At 32.0% G+C, this 20,585-nt stretch overlaps 1 protein-coding gene across 5 annotated transcripts in view; it reads right to left on the bottom strand.

Annotated features, from left to right (window-relative positions):
• TXNDC11 (thioredoxin domain containing 11) overlaps positions 1 to 20,585 on the bottom strand; it is a 56,127-nt gene that overhangs the window by 1,409 nt on the left and 34,133 nt on the right. For 4 of the 5 annotated variants that reach the window (XM_074280562.1, XM_074280560.1, XM_074280564.1 and 1 more), the window contains 6 exons: positions 14,995 to 15,107; positions 13,263 to 13,463; positions 8,822 to 9,602; positions 6,123 to 6,265; positions 5,686 to 5,795; positions 3,596 to 3,676 (listed from right to left, as the gene is read on the bottom strand). In XM_074280562.1, coding sequence (XP_074136663.1) covers positions 3,596 to 3,676; positions 5,686 to 5,795; positions 6,123 to 6,265; positions 8,822 to 9,602; positions 13,263 to 13,463; positions 14,995 to 15,107 — 1,429 coding nt within the window. The remainder of the gene's footprint in view (positions 1 to 3,595; positions 3,677 to 5,685; positions 5,796 to 6,122; positions 6,266 to 8,821; positions 9,603 to 13,262; positions 13,464 to 14,994; positions 15,108 to 20,585) is intronic. The other variant, XM_074280561.1, reaches the window with a different exon arrangement.

A 20,585-nucleotide genomic window follows, 5' to 3' on the forward strand; every position in this document is an offset into this window, starting at 1 on the left:
CACACACTTAACACTTCCTAGCTGTGTAACCCTGGGCAAGTCACTTAACCCCAGCCTCGGGGGGAAAAAATAAATAAAAAAATAAAGGATTGTTTGTTGCTGCATTACTTTTTAGTAATAATTTTTCTTAGATTTGGATGTAATTTTCCAGGAACACATTTAAGCAGCATTAGGCACTTCTACATTAATACTACAGTTCCAGGCCTCTGGACATTACTAATTACTGCCAGGGTCACTATCCTTTAAAGGCAATACTCTTATCTTTCCAAATAAATCCAAGGAGGTGATTTATGCTTTCAGATAAAGCCAACAGGTTTAAAAAAACAAACAAACAAAAAAAAAACACTCAAGAAGATAGCTCAGAAAAGCTTTAATGAGAAAAGACTCTTTTCTAGACCAATCTTCCCCACCCATCCCCAGGACAATCATGAAGTACCAGAATAAGAAAGTTTAATGTCTATTAATTAACATGCCAAACTCCCCTTCTCTAGAACTATATGAACTTCAGTCCAAGTCCACAAAAAGAACTGGCTAGAAGCTATCTAGCTTTATTCAGAGGAGTTTGGGGAGGAAAAGAACTCAGATTCCAAATAATCTGAAAAACAAAGGTTCCGCTACTATTGGGGGCTAGGAATAGAGTTAGGAGTGTGGGAAAATGCTACATACAGCAGGCAGACACACACACACACACACACATTCATAACTAGACTCAACAGAAAACAAAATACCACCTTAGAATCTTTTGGTTCCAACCACCTAGAATTAAGAGATCTATCCATTACTTTTTAAAAATCATTAACATCCATTGATCAAAGGCTGACTCTCTTTAAATAGAACAGCATATAATGTTTTCTAAAAGGTGACTAAAATAATTTGCTCAGAAGGATAACTAAAGTAAGCAACAATTAAACAAATTTTAAGTACTTAGCAAAGGCAGCTGGGGCCTCAATTTCCCATCTTTGAAAATGTGCTAGGGGAGCTGCTATCCAGGTCTTAATGCATTAAAGAAAAACAAACCAGGCTGATTTAAAGCTAGACTTCTTTTAGAATGGCAGAGAAAAAGGACACTCCTATAATTTCCCTTTCCATTGAGATTTTCTACAAACTTACTATGAAGGTTCCTTTTGAAACTTTTCTGCCAATCACCATTTATAATATGTATTTAACTTTTGCACTTTAATTAGTTAAATCATTACAAAAGTTACCTGCACTGTATAAAGAAAGCAGTTAATTCTGGCCCAACTGTACTGTTTATCAAATGACATTCACACAAGGTCTTAAAGATTTTTCTTAAGGTAGGACATGCTTGTCAATAGAAAAACTGATATATGTTAATGTATGTAACAGCTAAAAAGTAATAGTTAAATGGTAGTATAAAGTAATAGTTAAATATATAGAAAATTTACTATATAGTCTAATAATACACACACACACAGTCACCCTGCTTTGTCCCCAGCCCAATGAGTTTACAGCTACAAGCCGATTCAATCTTCTAAGAAAGCTGTGAGTGATAAAGCCTAACGAACATTATGGAAATTTCATCTAAAATTTTGTTGTGTATCTCAGAAAGACAAACTTATCATATATCATTTTTATGCATTCCTAGAAAATTAATAAAGCTTAATATAAGAAACTTCACTAATGTGGTCTATGAACTAACCCCCAGTAATGGTAAACAAATCCGCAAACAATTCCTGAAATGAATAAACTCACAAGTGCTGAACTTAAAAAGAAGACTCGAGTTCAAATTGTCACAGACATTTACTAGCTATATAGCCCTTAGCTAATCACAACCTCTCAGCTTCAGTTTCTTCACCTCTTAAAATGGGGATAATAATAATAGCATCCACTTCACAAGGAAAATACATGTTAAGTCTTTGCAAACCTTAAAAAAAATTAAGATGATAAATATTATCATTGTCAGAACAAATAGCTTTAGAAAGTATAATCTGTCTAACAATCATATTCATTAAAAGTCTAAGGAAAGGAAAACCTTTTTTTTTTTTTCCTGAGGCTGGGGTTAAGTGACTTGCCCAGGGTCACACAGCTAGGAAGTGTTAAGTGTCTGAGACCAGATTTGAACTCCAGTCCTCCTGAATTCAGGGCTGGTGCTCTATCCACTGTGCCACCTAGCTGCCCCAGGAAAGGGAAACCTTAACTTGGTTACAGTCAAGGCCACAAGGACACTCGCATGGTTGATGTTATAAACCTTACATTCATTATGAATTTCATTACAATCCAGTTTATCATTATTAACGTTCATTTTTTTTCTTAAGGGGAATTAAACACACACACACACACACACACACACACACCCCTCCACAGCCATACCTTTAAGAAAATCATTCCACCACATTAAAATTTTAAGATTTTAGGTTTGAAAAAGAAATCAAAAGCCTTCTTACACTGAGTTCATACAGAAAAAAAAGGAATACTGAAATATTTATATGCCTAGAGACTGATATTATATAAAAATTATTTAGTCTAGACTTATGAGTTCAAAACAATTCTTTTCCTAGTTTATTCAAATAAATACTTATGTACTTCCTATGAGATCTGTTCAACTCAAATTATAGAATTTCCAGATAATACCATTTTAATTGTGAATCAATCACAACATAAAAATTCTTTGGAAAGGAATGATCTTTTCCTATATTTTTCAAAAGTTCCCCTCAGTAACTTTATGCAGACTTTTTTCTGATGAGCTAACTCCTCATAAAGGATTCAGAATACATGAACAAAGCAAGGAAATGATTTTGTAAAAGTATCATGACTTTTCTATGTTTGAAAAATTAGGATGAGAATACCTGAGACAACCATTACAATTACCACGTTAAGAGCACGTGAAATTATAACATACTGGTTCACATATGTGAACTTCACTAGCACATCTGATCCCCCAAAATACATTTTTATTCTACAAATAAAGTGTTGCCCTCTAATGTGATTCCATATACAAGACTACTAATTTGCCCTACAATATTTATAACTTATAAAAGCAACAATAAGAATAGTAAAGATTAAGAGACTACTGGCACAACTAGTCTTTACATGAACCACATCATATTGACATTTGCTAATTCTGCTGTACAGAAGAGTTCATTGCTCTTCCTTCAAAAATTCCCTTCTTCTTCACTGGAGCTCCATAATGGAATTAAGCTGGTGCTCTTAGGATTTACTATTATCTCCTCTAAGTCAATGTCCCAAAACGGCAATTAACAACTTTAATGTGGAAACACATTGAAAAACCTAAGTACATTTGGAGAAAATCAACTTATTCAAATACAGGTAAATTTCCGATTCATAAATGTAGAGACTGAATATAAAATTATACTTTTTGTATTTTAACTTCCTAATATTGCCAGGAAAATGGGTTATTTTAACAAAATAAACACATAACCTCAAAAGTTGACATTATAGTTCAATTATTTATTTTTCCTAAGGTATATTTTATAAACACCACCTTATCCACATAAAAAGTTAAAAAATAATAATATTTATTGCTATTTAGCTTCTTCAAAAGTATTTCAACACTCAATTTTTAGACTATACCAAACAAATCACTCCTGAGTAATTAAAAAAAATCCAAAATTACCTGTTGCATGGAAAAAACAAAATGGTAGGGAGATGGTCAACCATAAATTCCCAGGGAAGATCATTCTGAGCTATATCAATCCTGTTAGTGATAAGGAGAAACAGAATAGAAAAATAATAAAGGAACAGAAAAAAAAAAAGGATAACAAAAAAGCACCTAACATGCCTTAAGAATATGGAAAAGTAAAAAGGCTGTGCCAGATACTTTTGAGTGAAAACACAACTAGAAATGTTAGACAATACTACTATAGGATCAACTGGTACTATTGTGTGCCCATAACCTATTTTAATAAAGACCCCAGTGCTAAGTAAGTATAAATTAGCTTCTATATCAATACTATTCTTATACCTAAAAAATAGTTTGCTCACTTGCTAGGATCTGGCTCGACAGAAATTAAGTACCTCTAGAATGATGCATGATTACATCATAATTTAGCAGTTTAAAGAAAACTTAAAAGCAAAATAACAATGTATTTGCGTTGGCAAAGACATTTCTTTATCAGTTATTTCTATATTCATTCTCTTATACAGAAATTAACTTGGAAAGAAAGGTCAAATAGAAAAAAAAAATCCATAAAAAACTTAACAAAACTTAAGACAGTACTATGTAAATGCTTTTCCAGTAAAGTCTGACTCTGTAACACCATTTGGGGTTTCTTGGCAAAGAAACTAGAGAGGTTTGCTATTTTACAGATGAGGAAATTGAGGTCAAGAGGGTGGAAGTGACTTGATCAGGATCACAAAACTAGTTAAGTGTGAAGCCAAATTTGAGCACAGGAAGATGAGTCTTCCTGACACCAGGCCCTGAACACTATCCACGGCACCACCTAGCTGCCAAATGTAGTTACCTGTAAATGCTACCTACCATTATTACAAAATATTAAAAAAAAAATTTTTTTTAAATAACAGAACTGCCCTTTTTGTCCTCCATTAAAGTCTCACTCTGATTCTTCACAAGGGATGTGAAAAGCTTATTCCACAATCTATTAGGTTCTTTGCCAATCTAAAACACTGTATATGGGCCTGGTGATGGGTTACATAGCTTTCATTTAAGACAAGCCCAGATGAACTGGAGGTTGAATGTGAAATAATACCATCAAAACAGGTTGAATGTGAAATAATGTCTTTTTTATCTACAAAAACTGAGAGATCACCTAGTAGATCTGATGATGAATTGCAATCTGCTCTGGTTAGAGGGAGTACCCATAACAGATCCTTGAAGTAAATTAATTTATTTGTATTCATGACAGAGCAACATGTAGCAGATAGTTCAGAGATATTTGCTGAATAAATACGTATGGACTACAGCATATCAAGAAAGAGCCAAAAAGCTCCCTTCCTTTTGTAAAGACAAGTTTCTTTAGTCCATTAGCTTCTATAATCCATACACAGAGCAAAATCTGAGGTAGCATCTCTCTAAGTTTAACAAAATATATTAAATAGAAATTGGTCTTATATTTTTGTTTAAAAGTCCAATTTTTTAAAAAGAGGTATAACCAAATTAAAGATATGCAAAATAATATAAATTAAATGATGTATTCTGAATTTAACAGAGAATACAATGTTCAAGTTATTATTTTTAAGGCAAAGTAGTACATTGAATGCTAGCAAAGCTTTTTGATCCCTTTCATGCTTACTACTTCATAATCAATGAAGTCAATAATAACCATTAAGAGGCATCTGCTATGTGCAAAGCACTATCCTAGGTGCTGGGGGAAAAAAAAAAAAAACAAAAAAAAAAAACATGGCTCCTGCCCTCATGAGGCTTATAATATGGCAGGATGGATAACTCAGAACTGATCTGTCCAAATTGGACTTTTTCCTACATATATTAATATGGTAAAGTACCACACACACACACACACACACACACACACACACACACACACACACACATAATATGAGAAACCAAGTGTATTTTGTTATAATAATCTTGAACATAATGAATTTGTACTTAAACTAGTTAAATGGATATATTAGCATAAATTTGGTTGAACAGTGAACAGAATTTATAATTTCATATATAAATCAATGAAAAAATAAGTTGAGGCATACTAGCAAAGCACACAGTAGAAAATAAGTTTATTTTACCTGGCCACAGTGAATTTATCTGGAGGCAGGAGACGAGAAAGCTGAATGAAAATATGATTGAGAGATGCACAGAATCCACACCAACGTGCATAATACAGCAATAAAACATCCTAAGGGAAGAAATGCAGGATTTACTAAAACTAGAGAAAGATAAATAAAACCTTATCTTTTTCACCAAGTCGTTCCAAATCAGACATCTCAACTTCTGGGGAAAATTAGATCATTTCTAAGTTGTATAGATTTCAAGAGAGGAAGAGAAAACAGCAAATTAATACTACACTTAAAAAAAAAAAAAAAAAAAATCACTGGATTTAATAAATGAGATGTCAATATATTTTTTTTAATGATCAAAAGCTAAATACCACTCATTCACACAAAGGTATTTTGATAGGAAACCTCTTTGTAAAGAGAAAGGAGATTCCTTTTCAGGAAAATACCTTTTTTCTAAGGACAACCTCCCAAAAGGTATCAGTTGTTACTTCAGAGATTAGGTGCTGAGAAGGAAAATGGACGCTGTCACTTCCAATAAGGTGCCTTTTCAATGGACTGTAGAGAATGCTGAAGTTCTGAATAAAAGACTCTATAAAAAGAAACAATAAGATTATCTTTTTAATGTTTACATTTTATAAAGCTAAAATACATTCCTAGGATCAGATTTTAAAACTGTCCCATCCTGAAAATCCATAAAGGTGATGATAACTCTCAATTAAAGGCATCAACTTTACCTAGTAGCATAAGCTACTAATGGTCGACATAAGACCGCTTTCCATAGTGTTATAAACTGTCAGTTTGAGGATTAGAAATTCTGCCATTTTTTTAAAGAAGGGCCAATTCACAAATTCAAAAGTAAGGTTGTTTAAAAGAGTTTCCAAAATAACACAGTCTCTAAGAGATGTCAACTTACAAATAAAATGATTTTCAAATGAATTACAATGACAATGAATAAAATCAAGCATTCTAGTCATGGCTTTTGAGGGCTAATTTTTTTGAAAGCACTGTGCTTTTTTTTTCTCCTTCCCTAGCCTGTGGCTTAGTGAAACATAAATTAAGCTTCTGATTACACTTTATAAGGATTCAAAGAAATGAAATCCACAAATATTCAAAAGCCTAACTTTAGCTAGTAGCAACCCTATTATTAACTCATTATCTAATACTGTTTTGCTATATTATAGCAACATTGTTTCTCATCTTTTTTTTTTTTTTTTTAATATCCTCAATCTGTTTAAATTCTGAGCCAAATATCAACCTCACTGGATATTCCAGTGAGCAAGCAATAGGAAGAGGGTGAAGAGCTTACCAGAATCTTAGTGACTTTTAATTAAAAAAAACAAAAAAACAAACAAAAAAGGATCACTATTTTAATGTGAATAAAACACAAATTCTACAGCTTCTAAATAACTGCTCTGAGGATATAATAATCCTGTACAACAGATGACTTCCCATAATTCACTACTGATTTTGTCAATGCTGAGCAAGCAATCAGCTGAAATGTTTAGGGTAGATGCAAGAAAATAATTAGGCAGCTAAGGATGCTGTCCAAAAAACATTTCAAAGTTAGAATGTTCTAATTTCATTGAACAAATTAATTTTGTTAAATACCATTTTATGGGAAACATTTTTAAAACTACCTTTTTCTTAAAAAGGGTATTCCTTTAATAAAACCTAATGTACTAAAATATTTTAGAAAACAGAAATTAGTGGATAATTATTTTTCTTTATTAATAGTTTTTACTTTAAAGAAACCCTATAATCAAAAACTTTGTAAATAGATTCCTAAGTGCATGTAAAGTATATTTTATTTAGAAAAGTTCAATGTATACAACTTGTCATGAACCTGCCTAAAGAAAGTTACTAATAAAAATGGTCATTCTTTATGGGAAGAGGGCTTAATTTTACTTTTCATGATCTTTTTATTATCTCTAACACTGGAAAATCAAATTAAAAAATTTTTTTTTCACAAATTCCTCCCAGTCTACTTGGGAAAAGGATGACTTTCCTGTTTCCAATAAAGCTGAATTAACATAGCTTTGGAATTCATAGGTTTGAACACAAGTCAAATGTGTTCCTACCCACAGGGCCTAATTAATTCACTGAGGCTAGAGATAGGCTAAGTTTAAATATTTCTTCTTTTTGAATTCTTTGAAAAGGAAAACAATCATTTGCTTGTCCACTTGCCATAAGAATAGCCTATTCTTATGATCTAGGTTTATAATGGCAAGAATATATCATCAGTACAATGCTATAAATATAGCAGTTGGTCAAATCGGTATAATGGTATGGACTATCATAAACTGAACCTTTGAGGCAAAGGGAGAAAAAAGATTAACTTAAACAAAGTATTTTTATTATTATTTTGAAGAATGAAATTGATATAGTTGTGGACATTTCTTATTTAATGATATGTTTCTGCCAAAAACTAGTATCTCTTAATTCATGAGGATATTCTCTTTCCACTGGATATCATCTTAGAAATATTTTCACAATCCTTCACAATCACTATCAATGTTTTTGTTTGATTTTTTTCACAAAATATAGAACTAAGTAACAAATTGATCTACAATTTAGAGCAGGGGTTCTCAAACTATGGCCCGAGGGCCAGATGCGGCCTGCTGGGTTATGGCAAATGGGCTGAGGGTTGGGGACAGAGTGTGAGGTTTTGTTTTTACTATAGTCCAGCCCTCCGACAATCTGAGGGACAGTGATCTGATCCCCTATTTAAAAAGTTTGAGGACCACTGATTTAGAGGCTAGGAAGTAGTGCAGAACAATGGAAATTACACTAGATTAGGTTTCAGAGGCTCTCCACTTATTAGTTGGGTGACAAAGGGCATGTCACAAGAAATCTGGGTTTGTTTCTTCATTATTAAAAAGAGTCTGGACTACAGGAACTGTAATGTCCCTTTTTAGCACTACTCAATTCTGTCATTCTGGTATTAAGCTAATTTAGTAATTTAAAAAATAACAATACATTATAGGCAAAAAGAGTGAAAAACTATGTAGAGGTTGACAACATCTTTTTAACCAATTTAACACATCACAGTTAAGAAGCAGTACTTTACCAACAACATTAAGAGGTCATTTCTATTCAGAAATAGTATTATATATAATATTTGTAGAAGTAAAACTACCTACAGTACCTAAAGTGGGCTTTACAAGAGCTTGTTTTGGGTCCAAGATATAATGAGATTCTTCTTTTACATCAACAATAGCGGCAAATTCTTTAACCTGAGTCGAACTTGATGCACCCAGCCTTTCTGCATACAACCAGAACAAATTTGAATCCAATAGATAAAGGTTCAAGGTCTTGTTGGTCCTGCAGCTCAGGCCTGTGATACTTGTGCTATTAATATCAACATCAGGAAAGAGAGGGGTGTTCTCCTCAATATGAGGAACAGAACTTGGGTTATCAGCTTTGCATTTCTTCTCATGGGAAGAAAATGCGATGTTAGGGGACTGAAAGATATCCTCTTCAGAATTAGTCAAGCCCCTACTCATTGTCCTGCAACATGCAGTATAGTAGCTAAAAGGACTATAGAAACTTAAAAAATTGCTGCATTCTATGCTATTTGATGTAACTTGATAGAAGGTGTGTTCCTTGAGGTAGAATGAATCCAAAGCTGCTGCTATCTCAAAAAAACTGCACTGTGGCACACTGACTTTACTTGGCTTAATTCCAATTGACTGGTTGACACAAAGCTCACAGACATTGTGGGTTCTTGAGATGGAATGCCACTGAGGAAGCACCACAGTATTGCAGCATGGGGACTCGGTTATTGAAGATGATTCTGCCAGTTGGATTGGGGAATTGGATACCAGAGAACCCAATGTTGATGAATCCACATGTCTCAGGTGTTGAAGTAGTTGTTCAACTACTTGACTTTTATTACAGTTGTTGTATTCCAAGGCCACTTCGGTAATCTAAAGAAAATGTCATAAGGGAAATAGAATGAGTGAGTTGTACACCACTGACTTAAAATAAGCCCCTTCTAATTTTAGTGTAAATAAGACATTTTAAAGTTCCATGAAAAAGTTCTGGCAATAAATATTGCTTTAAAGGGAAGCTAGATGGCATAGTGGATAGTGCTCTGTCCTCACAGTGTCCTCTAAAGCACTGAAGTCAGGGAACCTGAGTTCAAATGTGATCTCACTTAACACTTCCTAGCTGTGTGACCATGGGCAAGTCACTGAACTCCAATTGCCTTAGCAATAAATAAGTGAATAAACATTGTTTTAAATATAAATTCTTGAAAGCATATGTTATTGTTGTGCAAAGATTTACTAATATGCCAATTATCTAAATTCCAGAAGAGACTTTGTAAGGTCCCATATCTTACTCCCTCAGACTGACAGATATTTTTTCTAAGTAGAAGAAATCTACTCCAACATTCTTGACTTACAAGTGTGAAAGTGAATGCCCAGAAAGTTTAAATGCCTTGCCCAGGTCACAGGGGAAATTAGCAGCAAATCTCCTATCCAGGCTCTTTACATGGTATTGTTAAGCTTCAAACTATGTAAGATATTTAAGAATCTGACAGCTTTATTCTTCATCTTATCACTGATACTCCAAAATAACTTCATTCTGAAAATTTTCAGAACGCCTAAGGAAATATTAGTAGCAAGTGAACTAGTTTCCAAAATCAAAGACAGACAACATGAATTCACTGGATAATTTTACCTCTCTTATTTTTTTATTATATCTCATTTATGATCACCATAATACTATATACTAATTTAAACTTAGATATCACTCAAATTTCATTTGATATATATAAACAGATATACAAATGTGTACATATATAATATATACACATATACATACATATGTATGTATTATGTACACACACATACATGGAAAATATTAGTTAGTAAATGACTGAGGCTAGATGAGCTGCCTCAACCTAAAAGCATTCTATTGTAGATAAGATAAAACAGCACAATAAATCTTGCTTTTCTTTAGTTGTAAAAGAAAGAGAAATAATAACATAGCAGATATCAATTTGTAGTAACAGGAAGGAAGTGAAAATGGACTAAATCTGCCAAAGATAGATATGATATTAAGATATTAAATCACATGGAATTTCTTTTAAAAAAATGGAATAAAATGAAGAAAATGACAATAAAGAAAGGAGATTCTTATTTTTTGTTCTTTTACTTTACAAACAGTATTTTTAAAATCTTGGTCAAACTATACTATATAAGAGTCACTTAGTGCTTGATGTCATATTTTATTATACAGAAAAAGATAAGGAAGGCTTAGCAACTTTAAAAATGTTAGCATTGTAATTACTGCCTTTATTTTACTTTGTTTTACTTTAATCAGTGAAATGTGTAGGTCTAATCAAAAGAATTATCACATCATCTTAAAATTTATGAACTAAGATTGAGTGAATAAAAGAAAACCAAGAAAACAATATACACATTTCCTACAACAATATAAATGGAAACACAAAGGAAGCTAAATTTTGTCTAATAATAATGATCAAGTTCAACCACTGGAGAAGAACTGAGAAAATAAATGCCCCTATTCTCTCTTCTTTGTAAGGGAGGGAGGGGAGAGAGAAAAAGGGACTATGAATATTACACAAATATTCTTGACATGTATGTTAATTTTGCTAATTCTTCCCCCCCCCCTTTTTTTTTTCATTTTTTGTAAAAGCATGACTCATTAGATACAGTAGGGAGATATATATTTAGAAGTGAAATTAAATAAACAAAAAAATTTTAACTACTTTGAAAACAAAAAACAAAACCTGAACAATTAAACCTGGATTAAGCTAAACCTATATTTTTTGTCAGGGCACTAAAACATGACAATGATAATTTTTTGGATCCTTAAAAGTGAGGGAAAAATTTCATCCACAAGAGCAAACAAATTTAAAAATTAAATTTTTAGAAATTAGATGTATAGCTTTTATCAATCAAATCTGCTCATATGTCTGACACTTTGAGAACAAAGAAGAAGAGTTGAGTGAATGACATGTTAGATGGGGATTAACAAAATCTGGATTCTAGTTTCAGCTGGTCATTACCTTGGGTAAATCACAAGTTTTCTTAACCTGTTTTTCCAATTATAAAGAGGGGTTAATTAAATTCACAGGAATGTTATGATCTCTAAATAAAAATTCAATAGGAAAAGTAATGATAATGTAAAGTAGATACACAAATACAGACAGGATGCTTGTCTGAGAAAAAAATATTACTAGTCTAATACATTCTCTGCTGTATCGCTAAGTATATCCACATTCATTTTAACAGGAAAACAGTACTCCTATTCCCCTTTCACAGCAACTAATCCACACCTAATTTGATCAGAAACTGAAAACATTAAAAATATTAAACATTGAAAGCTAAGATTTACATAAATATTTTACACCTAGAACTATTGCTATTGCTTTAGGTGAACATAAAACTTTTTTTCTGCACAGTGCTCTAAAGTGTTAGTGCTAGTCTAAATGAATAAACTCTCAATTAATTTAGAAGGTGAGCAGATAAAAGTTTGAATGGCCAAAATATTTCAAAGAAATTAAATTTTTTTATTCACAGATCTTCCATCACAGTGCCTTGAACAAGGAAGCTTTTCATTTGTTCCTCTTTCATTTCTCTCTTAATTTTCCACACAATACAAAGTAGTGCCAAATAATGGAATGATCCTTAGAAATGGTGTAAATGAGATTATAGCAACAAAACAATGGTGTTAGCTGGACATGTAGTATTAAGTTCTGCTTTCTTTGAAGGATAAGTTAGGTTCACTCTGAAGGAACTGAGGAGTATGCAGTTAGCTTACAATAAAGTACACTGAGTCTCTGAAATGTGTTTTAATCAATTAAGCCATTCTCGGGTAAGAAAAAAATAAAAGAGATAGAAAATACAATTAGTAACTATCCCCACGTTTTCTACAACTTATTATTGCTCCCTGTAACTGACTACAAATGAACTATGTATAAAATAAACTTACAGAAAAAGGGAATAAACTGGGTGAAGTCAAGCAAGGGGAAAAGTGGAAATCCAATCCTGCTGATGGTTGGCAGTCACTTGAGAACTGGCTTGGTTGTCTGACTTGAAAATAGAAAAGCCAAAAAATGTTGTTGCTAGTGCTAGGATTTTACTTCTCTCATTCTGGATATATAAGGGGAACTGAAACAAGTCAACTTCTATTTTTACTTTGTATAGAGTGTATCTCCCAAACTCTTTTGTGCTTGTCCTTCCATCTTCTTAGTTGTAATAGCAACAATGATGGTAATAATTAATAATAAAAGGCAAAAATAATCTCAATCACTTTATGTAAGGAAATTAAGAATGTTTTGCTTTCTTCACCCTCATCCACTATCAAATAATTCTGTGTATTTAATCATTACTGAGCTACATGGTGGATGGAGCTGAGCCAAGAGGTGTTATTCACTGGCCTCAGGTTCTGACCTTTTAACTGAAGAAAAAAAAAAAAGCTATGGACACTGTTACTGGCACTGACTTGACTCCTCCTAAGAATTATTATTAATTATGAATTAACATAGTACAAATAATGATGTTTTACTATACAATAAATAGTTCTGAGTTATGCTTTTATATTATGAATCTTACCTCATCTAATAGAGGATGACTTTCTGCTAAGGGATTAAAAGGTATAAATAAAAAAAGTGCTGGTCCTTTCTTGAGTTCATTATTCAGGAGAAGACTTTTCCCTCCATGTGGTCGCAGCCATTGAACAAGCATTTCTCGGTTTTCTAAAGCCCATTTATAAATATTTTCAGCTGTGTAGTTCATTACCTCTCTAGGAAAGACCTTTGTATAAAAGAAAACATGATAAAATCAAACCAATATCATTATCAGATTATGGAAACTATACATAAGATTAAATTTTATCTCAAAAGTTAAGGTAAATTTGATAGTACCAGGATATATTAATTCACACTGATTATCTCACTACTGAATCTTAGATGAATTTTTTTTATCACTGATATTACAAATAACTATTCTAACACCTTATCTAGATGCAATTTTCACACAGTTGTCAAGTATGCATAATGAACCCATAGATATGTATATTACATATATGTCAATATACATCTAAGAAAATAAAACCAATTATATTATTTTTTCTAATTTTATTATTCCACAACAATAAAACTTCAGGCCAAAAAAAAAAAAAAATACAAGGGCAAGTTAATTCTATATGAATAATGTTATAAATAGGCCAAATAATAGCAAGGCAGTTGCAGGTGGAGAGCAGATTATAATGAACAAATGAAAGAAAAAAAAAATTATAAATCTTGCTATGTGCCAACTGCTGAGGAAACAGAAAAGTCAGACAATTATTGATCACAAAAGCTCACATTCTACCTGGAGAAGACAACATATATAGCAGGATTCAGCTACTGTAAAGATGGAAATGGCTTGGTTGTTCTTAAGGTACAGAATTAATATATACAACCATCAAGCTAGTTGGCACCATTTACTTTAATGTTCAAAATGTTCAAAAACTCTCAACAAGAACCAGAAGATCATATAAGAATATACACTGTAAGAAATAAATACATAATGAGAGAGTGTTCTGGAATTCTTTTTGCAGAATAAGAAAGTATTCAGTTTACACAGTCAGTAAATCAAAATAGTCTTGAGTTTTTTAGATAAATAATCTAATTTATATTGTTATACAGAAAATACTACCAGTGATGGAAACAAACATTACAATGAGAAAGAGAAGCAGACAGCTGGTAAAAGACATAGGGAGACAAATACAGGAAAATATCTTTATGGCCTAAGGTGAAGACATCACTAGAGCTAACAAAGTTACACAATTCTAAGAAAAATAAAATGAAAACCGTCCTATCTAGAGGATAAGAAGACTAAGTAGCAAAAAAAAAAAAAAAAAAAAAAAAAGCTGTGAAAGATTATGTCAAAGCTCTAAAATAACTGCTTTGAGGTTATCTCTCCAAAACACAGCTAAAACCGAGAAACATTAAGTTGAAAGGAAAATTTAAGAGCTCCCGAAAGTTCTCCAGATATCAAATAGCCATAAACTCTTGAAACTGTCCAGGATGAAATGAAAAGGGCTTAAAAATCTATCAGATCGCCTTGGGAGAGAAACTTATTATTTTATTGTTCTTGATAAATGGTACAAAGTTTACTCTGCATAAAGGGTAGGGAATAACTCCTGGGCATTTAAGCACAAAATGTTCCACAGACATTTTTGGTAATTTTATATATCAAATGAAAAATAAGATTTCATGAAAATCCTAAGAACACAAAAGTACAAAGTTCAATTAAAATTCAAGGCACCACAATGTATCAATAATGAAGAATGAATACTTACAAGTGATGTGTTGAAATGTCTATGTAAATAAACACTTCCAGAGTTCACCAAGGACACTAGCTTGGCAAGATGTTTATTTGTGATAACACCAAAGCGTAATGTTCCTAGGTAATCTGAAACAGAAGATGTTCTTTTGTTTAAAAAAAAAAAAAAATGCTTACAAAAAATAGAGGGAACAAAAGCTAAATGAATTCTTTAAAAATAGAGCTTCTTTTAATAAAATTGGCCTGGGTTCAAAGGAAGCCTCCAGATCCCTGAGTGGCAGCAAAGTATTTTTTTTTTTTTTTTACCCAAGTACCCTATAGAGAAAATCTATAACCAAAACCAAATCTACATGTGGCCACCTCTGACAACTAAACCTAGACAACAAAATGCACAACTATAATATATTTCAAATATTTCTTACAGTATAATCACAGTAATTCACATAAGTAATTCTTATCCAAATGCTAAACAATTAAGAGTAAAGTGAATATATTATTGTAGTTGCTTTGGCTGGTGGAAAAAAGAAAAAAATTGCAGCAATAAAAATCAAAATGAAATTTCACAAATATTTAGAAAATGAAAGAGCCACGATATTTTTATGGCTATAGCCAATATTTCCTGAATTTAACAAATTTAAAAAGTAATGTTTAGCAAAACAACATAAAACCTTATAATAAAATTTTAAAATATTTTCAAAGTAAACCTCAGAAGCAAAAATAAGGTATAATAGAAATAAATTTATTTTTGTAAATATATAATAATAATCAAATGTACATAATACACAAAAGCAATACTGAATTGAATAGTAATGTTTGCCTTTTTTAATTTCCATAAAAAAGTAAACCACAAAGGCAGAAATAAACTACAGTTTAATAGAAAAATCAATGTATGGCAAGCTGGAGAGTATTCACATTTTAAAAAACTGTTTTTCACTACAGAATTATGATTTTATACATGTATATGCATATTTAAATATCTACATAAATGTTTAAATAAAATGTACATGTGCATATATATATGTATATATATATATGTATATATATATATATATATATTTGCATGCAAAAACATATATTTAAATGTATGATTAAGAACTCAAGGCCAATATCAAAATTTAAATCTGAGAACAAAAAATTAAGACAAGTAACTATTATTTAATAACTAAACTGGGATCTAATTCTCCTCTTTGGGCCTTCAAAATCACTGGAACAAAAATTAAAAATATTGTTCCTGTAATGAACAATATGCTACAAAAAACAACTCATAGACACACAGACACACACACACACAGACACACACACACACAGACACACACACACACTCTCTCACTCTCTCTCTCTCTCTCTCTCTCTCTCTCTCTCTCTCTCTCTCTCTCACTTCTCAGAAGGAAAAGTAGCAGAATTACTTTTCAATTCATTTTAATTATCTTTTTCTCACTTGGTCAGTCTCCTTATCCATGTGCTCTAAAATGTCCTACTTTCAGGAAAAGTAATACAGTATATGAATGTTGGTTCCCAAGTTAAGGCAATCCTTAGTTCAAATTCTCATTGTTAAAGATAAGCAGTAACACTTAGAAAGGAAAAAGGAAGCATGAAATGGTTTATTTTTTGAGCCAATTTTTTAACCTGTCATTTTGCAATGAGACCAATAAAAAATATACTTAACACAGTTATGCTGTAAATTACACATTTTAACTGTTAAATGATGTTCAAATGTGCAGATATATATGTGTGTGTGTATATATCTACACAAGCGCATACGCACACACATGCGCACACATACACACAACACACTCTTTAGTATACCAGATATGAGTTTCTGAAATATACCAGTCCAACGTCAAATAGGTTCAAATTTCTAGTAAGTCTTTTAATGCATAAAGAGCTCAGGACCAAGATAAACCAGAAATGGACATCAAGAAAACCCTCAGATCTTGATGTTAAAATATGTGTTTCCAGTAGTGCAGTTTATCATATGTGGAGAATAACCTGAAATAAAGAGAAACTAGAGGAAGACCAGCTTAGAAACTGTTATAGGAATCCAAATGTGAGGTAATGGGGTCTAGTAGCAATAAAAAGGAAAGTAAAATTAAGAAATATTGGGGTGGAGTAATTAATTACTAAGGTTCAATAACTTTCTGAAAGGGTAAAAGGGGGTAGAGGAAACATAAGGAGGGAGAATAAAAAAAATACTCCAAAATTTTAAACCTGAGGACAAGAAAATGGTAACCCCAATGACAAAAAAGGGTAGATAACATAGGTAGATCACAACTATCTGGTTTTCTTTAGCTCTCTTCAGTTTTCCTTGTGCCTTCTCTCTTCTAAACCTTTGGTTATTTTATTCTTCATTTTTCTGGCCTCACAAAATTTCCTTCCTTGGGCTGCTGTTAACAACTTAAACTTTACATTGTGTAGTTGACAATTTAGCGAAGAAGCAATCTGAACTAAAAAAATCTATTAGCAAAACAGGCATTCATAAGCGGATCAGTGTGGATTTCCTAGTCAGTCCTAAGACCCTGAATATGGACACAGATTTTATATAATATAGTATATAACTATATATATGGCCTAATTGTACCAGATCTCAAAATATAAAGCAGTAATCTCACTGACTAAAAAAATGGAGTTGTGGGTAAGTGGAACAGATTAGGCCCACAATACAAAGTAATAAATGAACATAATTTTGATAAACTCAAAGACCTCGGATTTTGGACAAGAACTCAATATCTGACAAAAACTGCTGAGAAAACTGGAAAACAGTAAGGCAGAAACTAGGTTTAGAACAATTTTTCATACCAAATACCAAGATATGGTCAAAGGGGGTATATGATTTAGACATAAAAGTTGTTAACATAAGCAAATTGGGGAGCATGAAATAGATTATTTGTTAGATATATGAATAAGGGAAGAATTTAGAACCAAACAACAGAGAGCATTATGAAACATAATTTTGGTTATATTAAATTAAAAAGGGTTTACACAAACAAAACCCAAAAGCAGTAAACTGAGAAAAAAAATTTTTTTATGACAACTATCTCTGATAAAGGCTTCATTTCTTAATATAGAGAAGTGAGTCAAATTTTAAAGAATACAAATCATTCCTCAGTTGATAAATGCTAAAAAGTTATGAAGAGGCAGTTTCAGTAGAAGAAATCAAAGCTATCAAAAGTCATGGGGAAAAATACTCTAAATCACTATTGATTAGAGAAATGCAAATTAAAACAACTCTTAGTTACTACTCCATAGCTCTCAGATTGACTAATATGACAGAAAAGGAAAATGACAAATGTTGGAAGGATTATGGGAAAACTGAGACACTAATACATGAAGTTCTGAACAGACACAACCATTCTAGAAAACAATTTGGAATGTCCAAAATGCAAACTGTGCATGCCCTTTGATCTAGCAATACTATTACTGGGTAGCTATCCCAAAGAGATGATTTAAAAAAAAAAAAAAGAAAGAAAAAAAGAAAAAGGATCTGTTTATACAAAAATATTAACAGTGGCTCTTTCTGTGGTGTCAAAAGAATTGGAAATTGAGAGGATACCCATGAAGTGAGCAATGGCTGAACAGGTTGCACATAATTGTCATGGAATACTGTTGTGCTTTAAGAAATGACCATCAACAGGTGAATTTCAGAAAAGCAATGCAGAGTGAAGTGAACAAAACCAGGAAAACACTGTACATAGTAACAATAATGAATAACTGTGAGTGATTTAGTCTCAGCAATACAATAATCCAGAGTAGTGTTACTACATTTTACAAATGTGGAAACTGAAACAGAGGTTAAGTGATTCACCCAAATGACACAATTATTAAGTGTTTGAGGATAGATTTGAACTTGAGTCTTCTCAAGTCTGGCCTCAGACACGATCTGTGTGATCCTGGGTAAGTCATTTGCCTCAGTTTTCTCATCTGTAAAATGATCCAGAGAAGGAAAAGGCAAACTATTCCAGTATCTATGCCAAGAAAAGAGGTCATAAAGACACAACTGAAAATGACTAAACAACAACTTAATTCATTCTTATAGCTCATCTAAATTAGACCAGATTTGGAGTGCTCAACTATGTTATTACCTATGCAAAATATTTGTTTCCCCATGCAATGAAAAATTAATAAACTCTAGCCGAGTCCCAAAATATAGTTTAAAATATCTTTAATAAAAGTCTTACTAAAGAAGGAAATTCAAATTTCAGTTAATTAGGAACAGTTAGTTCCTAGCTTAGCATAGGACATTCTTAAATGAAGAATCATACCAACAAATATCATTGTACATTTTCATATTCTTAACATTCATTCTGTTAAATAAGCTCCAAGATTAAAATAATAGGGGCTTTTATAGCTAATAAAATAAGCTATTCAGTTCTGAAAATAATGGAGCTTCAATATTTTACTACAACTGATTTGTTGAAAATATTTTCAAATGTAAATTCAGTATCAAATCCATTAGAAAAAGTGCCCAGTTTCATGATTATATTTATCCATGTTAAAAAATTAAAGATAGGCAAAAAAAAAAGTTAGTATTAAACTCTGCTAACCTAAAATTCCATTAATACTTTTTGTTTCCTCTGAATGATGTGATGTCCATAAAGATAACCATGAGGGACTCTAAGAACACAAAGTACCCTCTGAATCAAAGAATAAATTTTGTTCAGTTTGCTTTTAATGAAAAACAAGTGGTCATGGAGGCCTGGGTCAGAGGTATGTAATCACATAATAACTTGAATTTTCTGATTCTATACCTAGAGCTTTCAACTGTATATCACACAAGTAGTATATAGCTCAGCACTTCAGGGAAATCAAAAGACAGGACATAGCTGAACAAACATGTGATTATTATTCTTAACAATGCTGTCATTATGATTTGTTTGTTATACCAAAACCTAATTCAAAACCTTTTTGTATTATATCTAGATTTTTTCCCCCCTGAGGCAATTGGGGTTAAATGACTTATCCAGGATCAGACAACTAGGAAGTATTAAATGTCTGACATCAAATTTGAACTCAGGTACTCCTGACTTCAGGGCTGGTACTCTATACACTGTGCCACCTAGCTGCCCATATATTTGTATTAGTAGTACTTTGTACTTCTCAAAAACAGGCCACAGTATAGACTTCTGTCTAAAAAATTGCAATACTCTCTGAGTGCAGATTAAAGCATTATTTTTTTGGTCTACTTTTCTTGTTTTTCTTTTACAACATGGCTGTTATGAAAATATTCTGCATGATTTCTTATGCATAACATTACTTGCCCTTTTAATGGAGGAGAGGGTGAAGAGGAGAGAATTTGGAAATTTTTAATTTAAAAAAATTAAAGATATGTGGGAGATGGCATGAGTAAAAGTAAAATGATAAGAATAATTAGTACAAAAGTAAGGGACAGAGATTGATTATTTTGCTTAGAACACAGAATAAATGAAATAACCTAACAGAATGGTAGATGGAACCAGAACATGGGAAGTTTTGAATGTAAGGTTCTGGATTTTAAATTTTATTTCAAAAGCAATGGTAGGCCCAGAAGATTTCTGAACAGGAGATGCATGCTGCAAATAGTATGCTAGGAAGATTACTCTGGTACAGCTCAATGATGCAGTGAATGGAGCA

Source organism: Sminthopsis crassicaudata, chromosome 1 (assembly GCF_048593235.1).
Source record: "Sminthopsis crassicaudata isolate SCR6 chromosome 1, ASM4859323v1, whole genome shotgun sequence".
Lineage (NCBI taxonomy): Eukaryota > Metazoa > Chordata > Mammalia > Dasyuromorphia > Dasyuridae > Sminthopsis > Sminthopsis crassicaudata.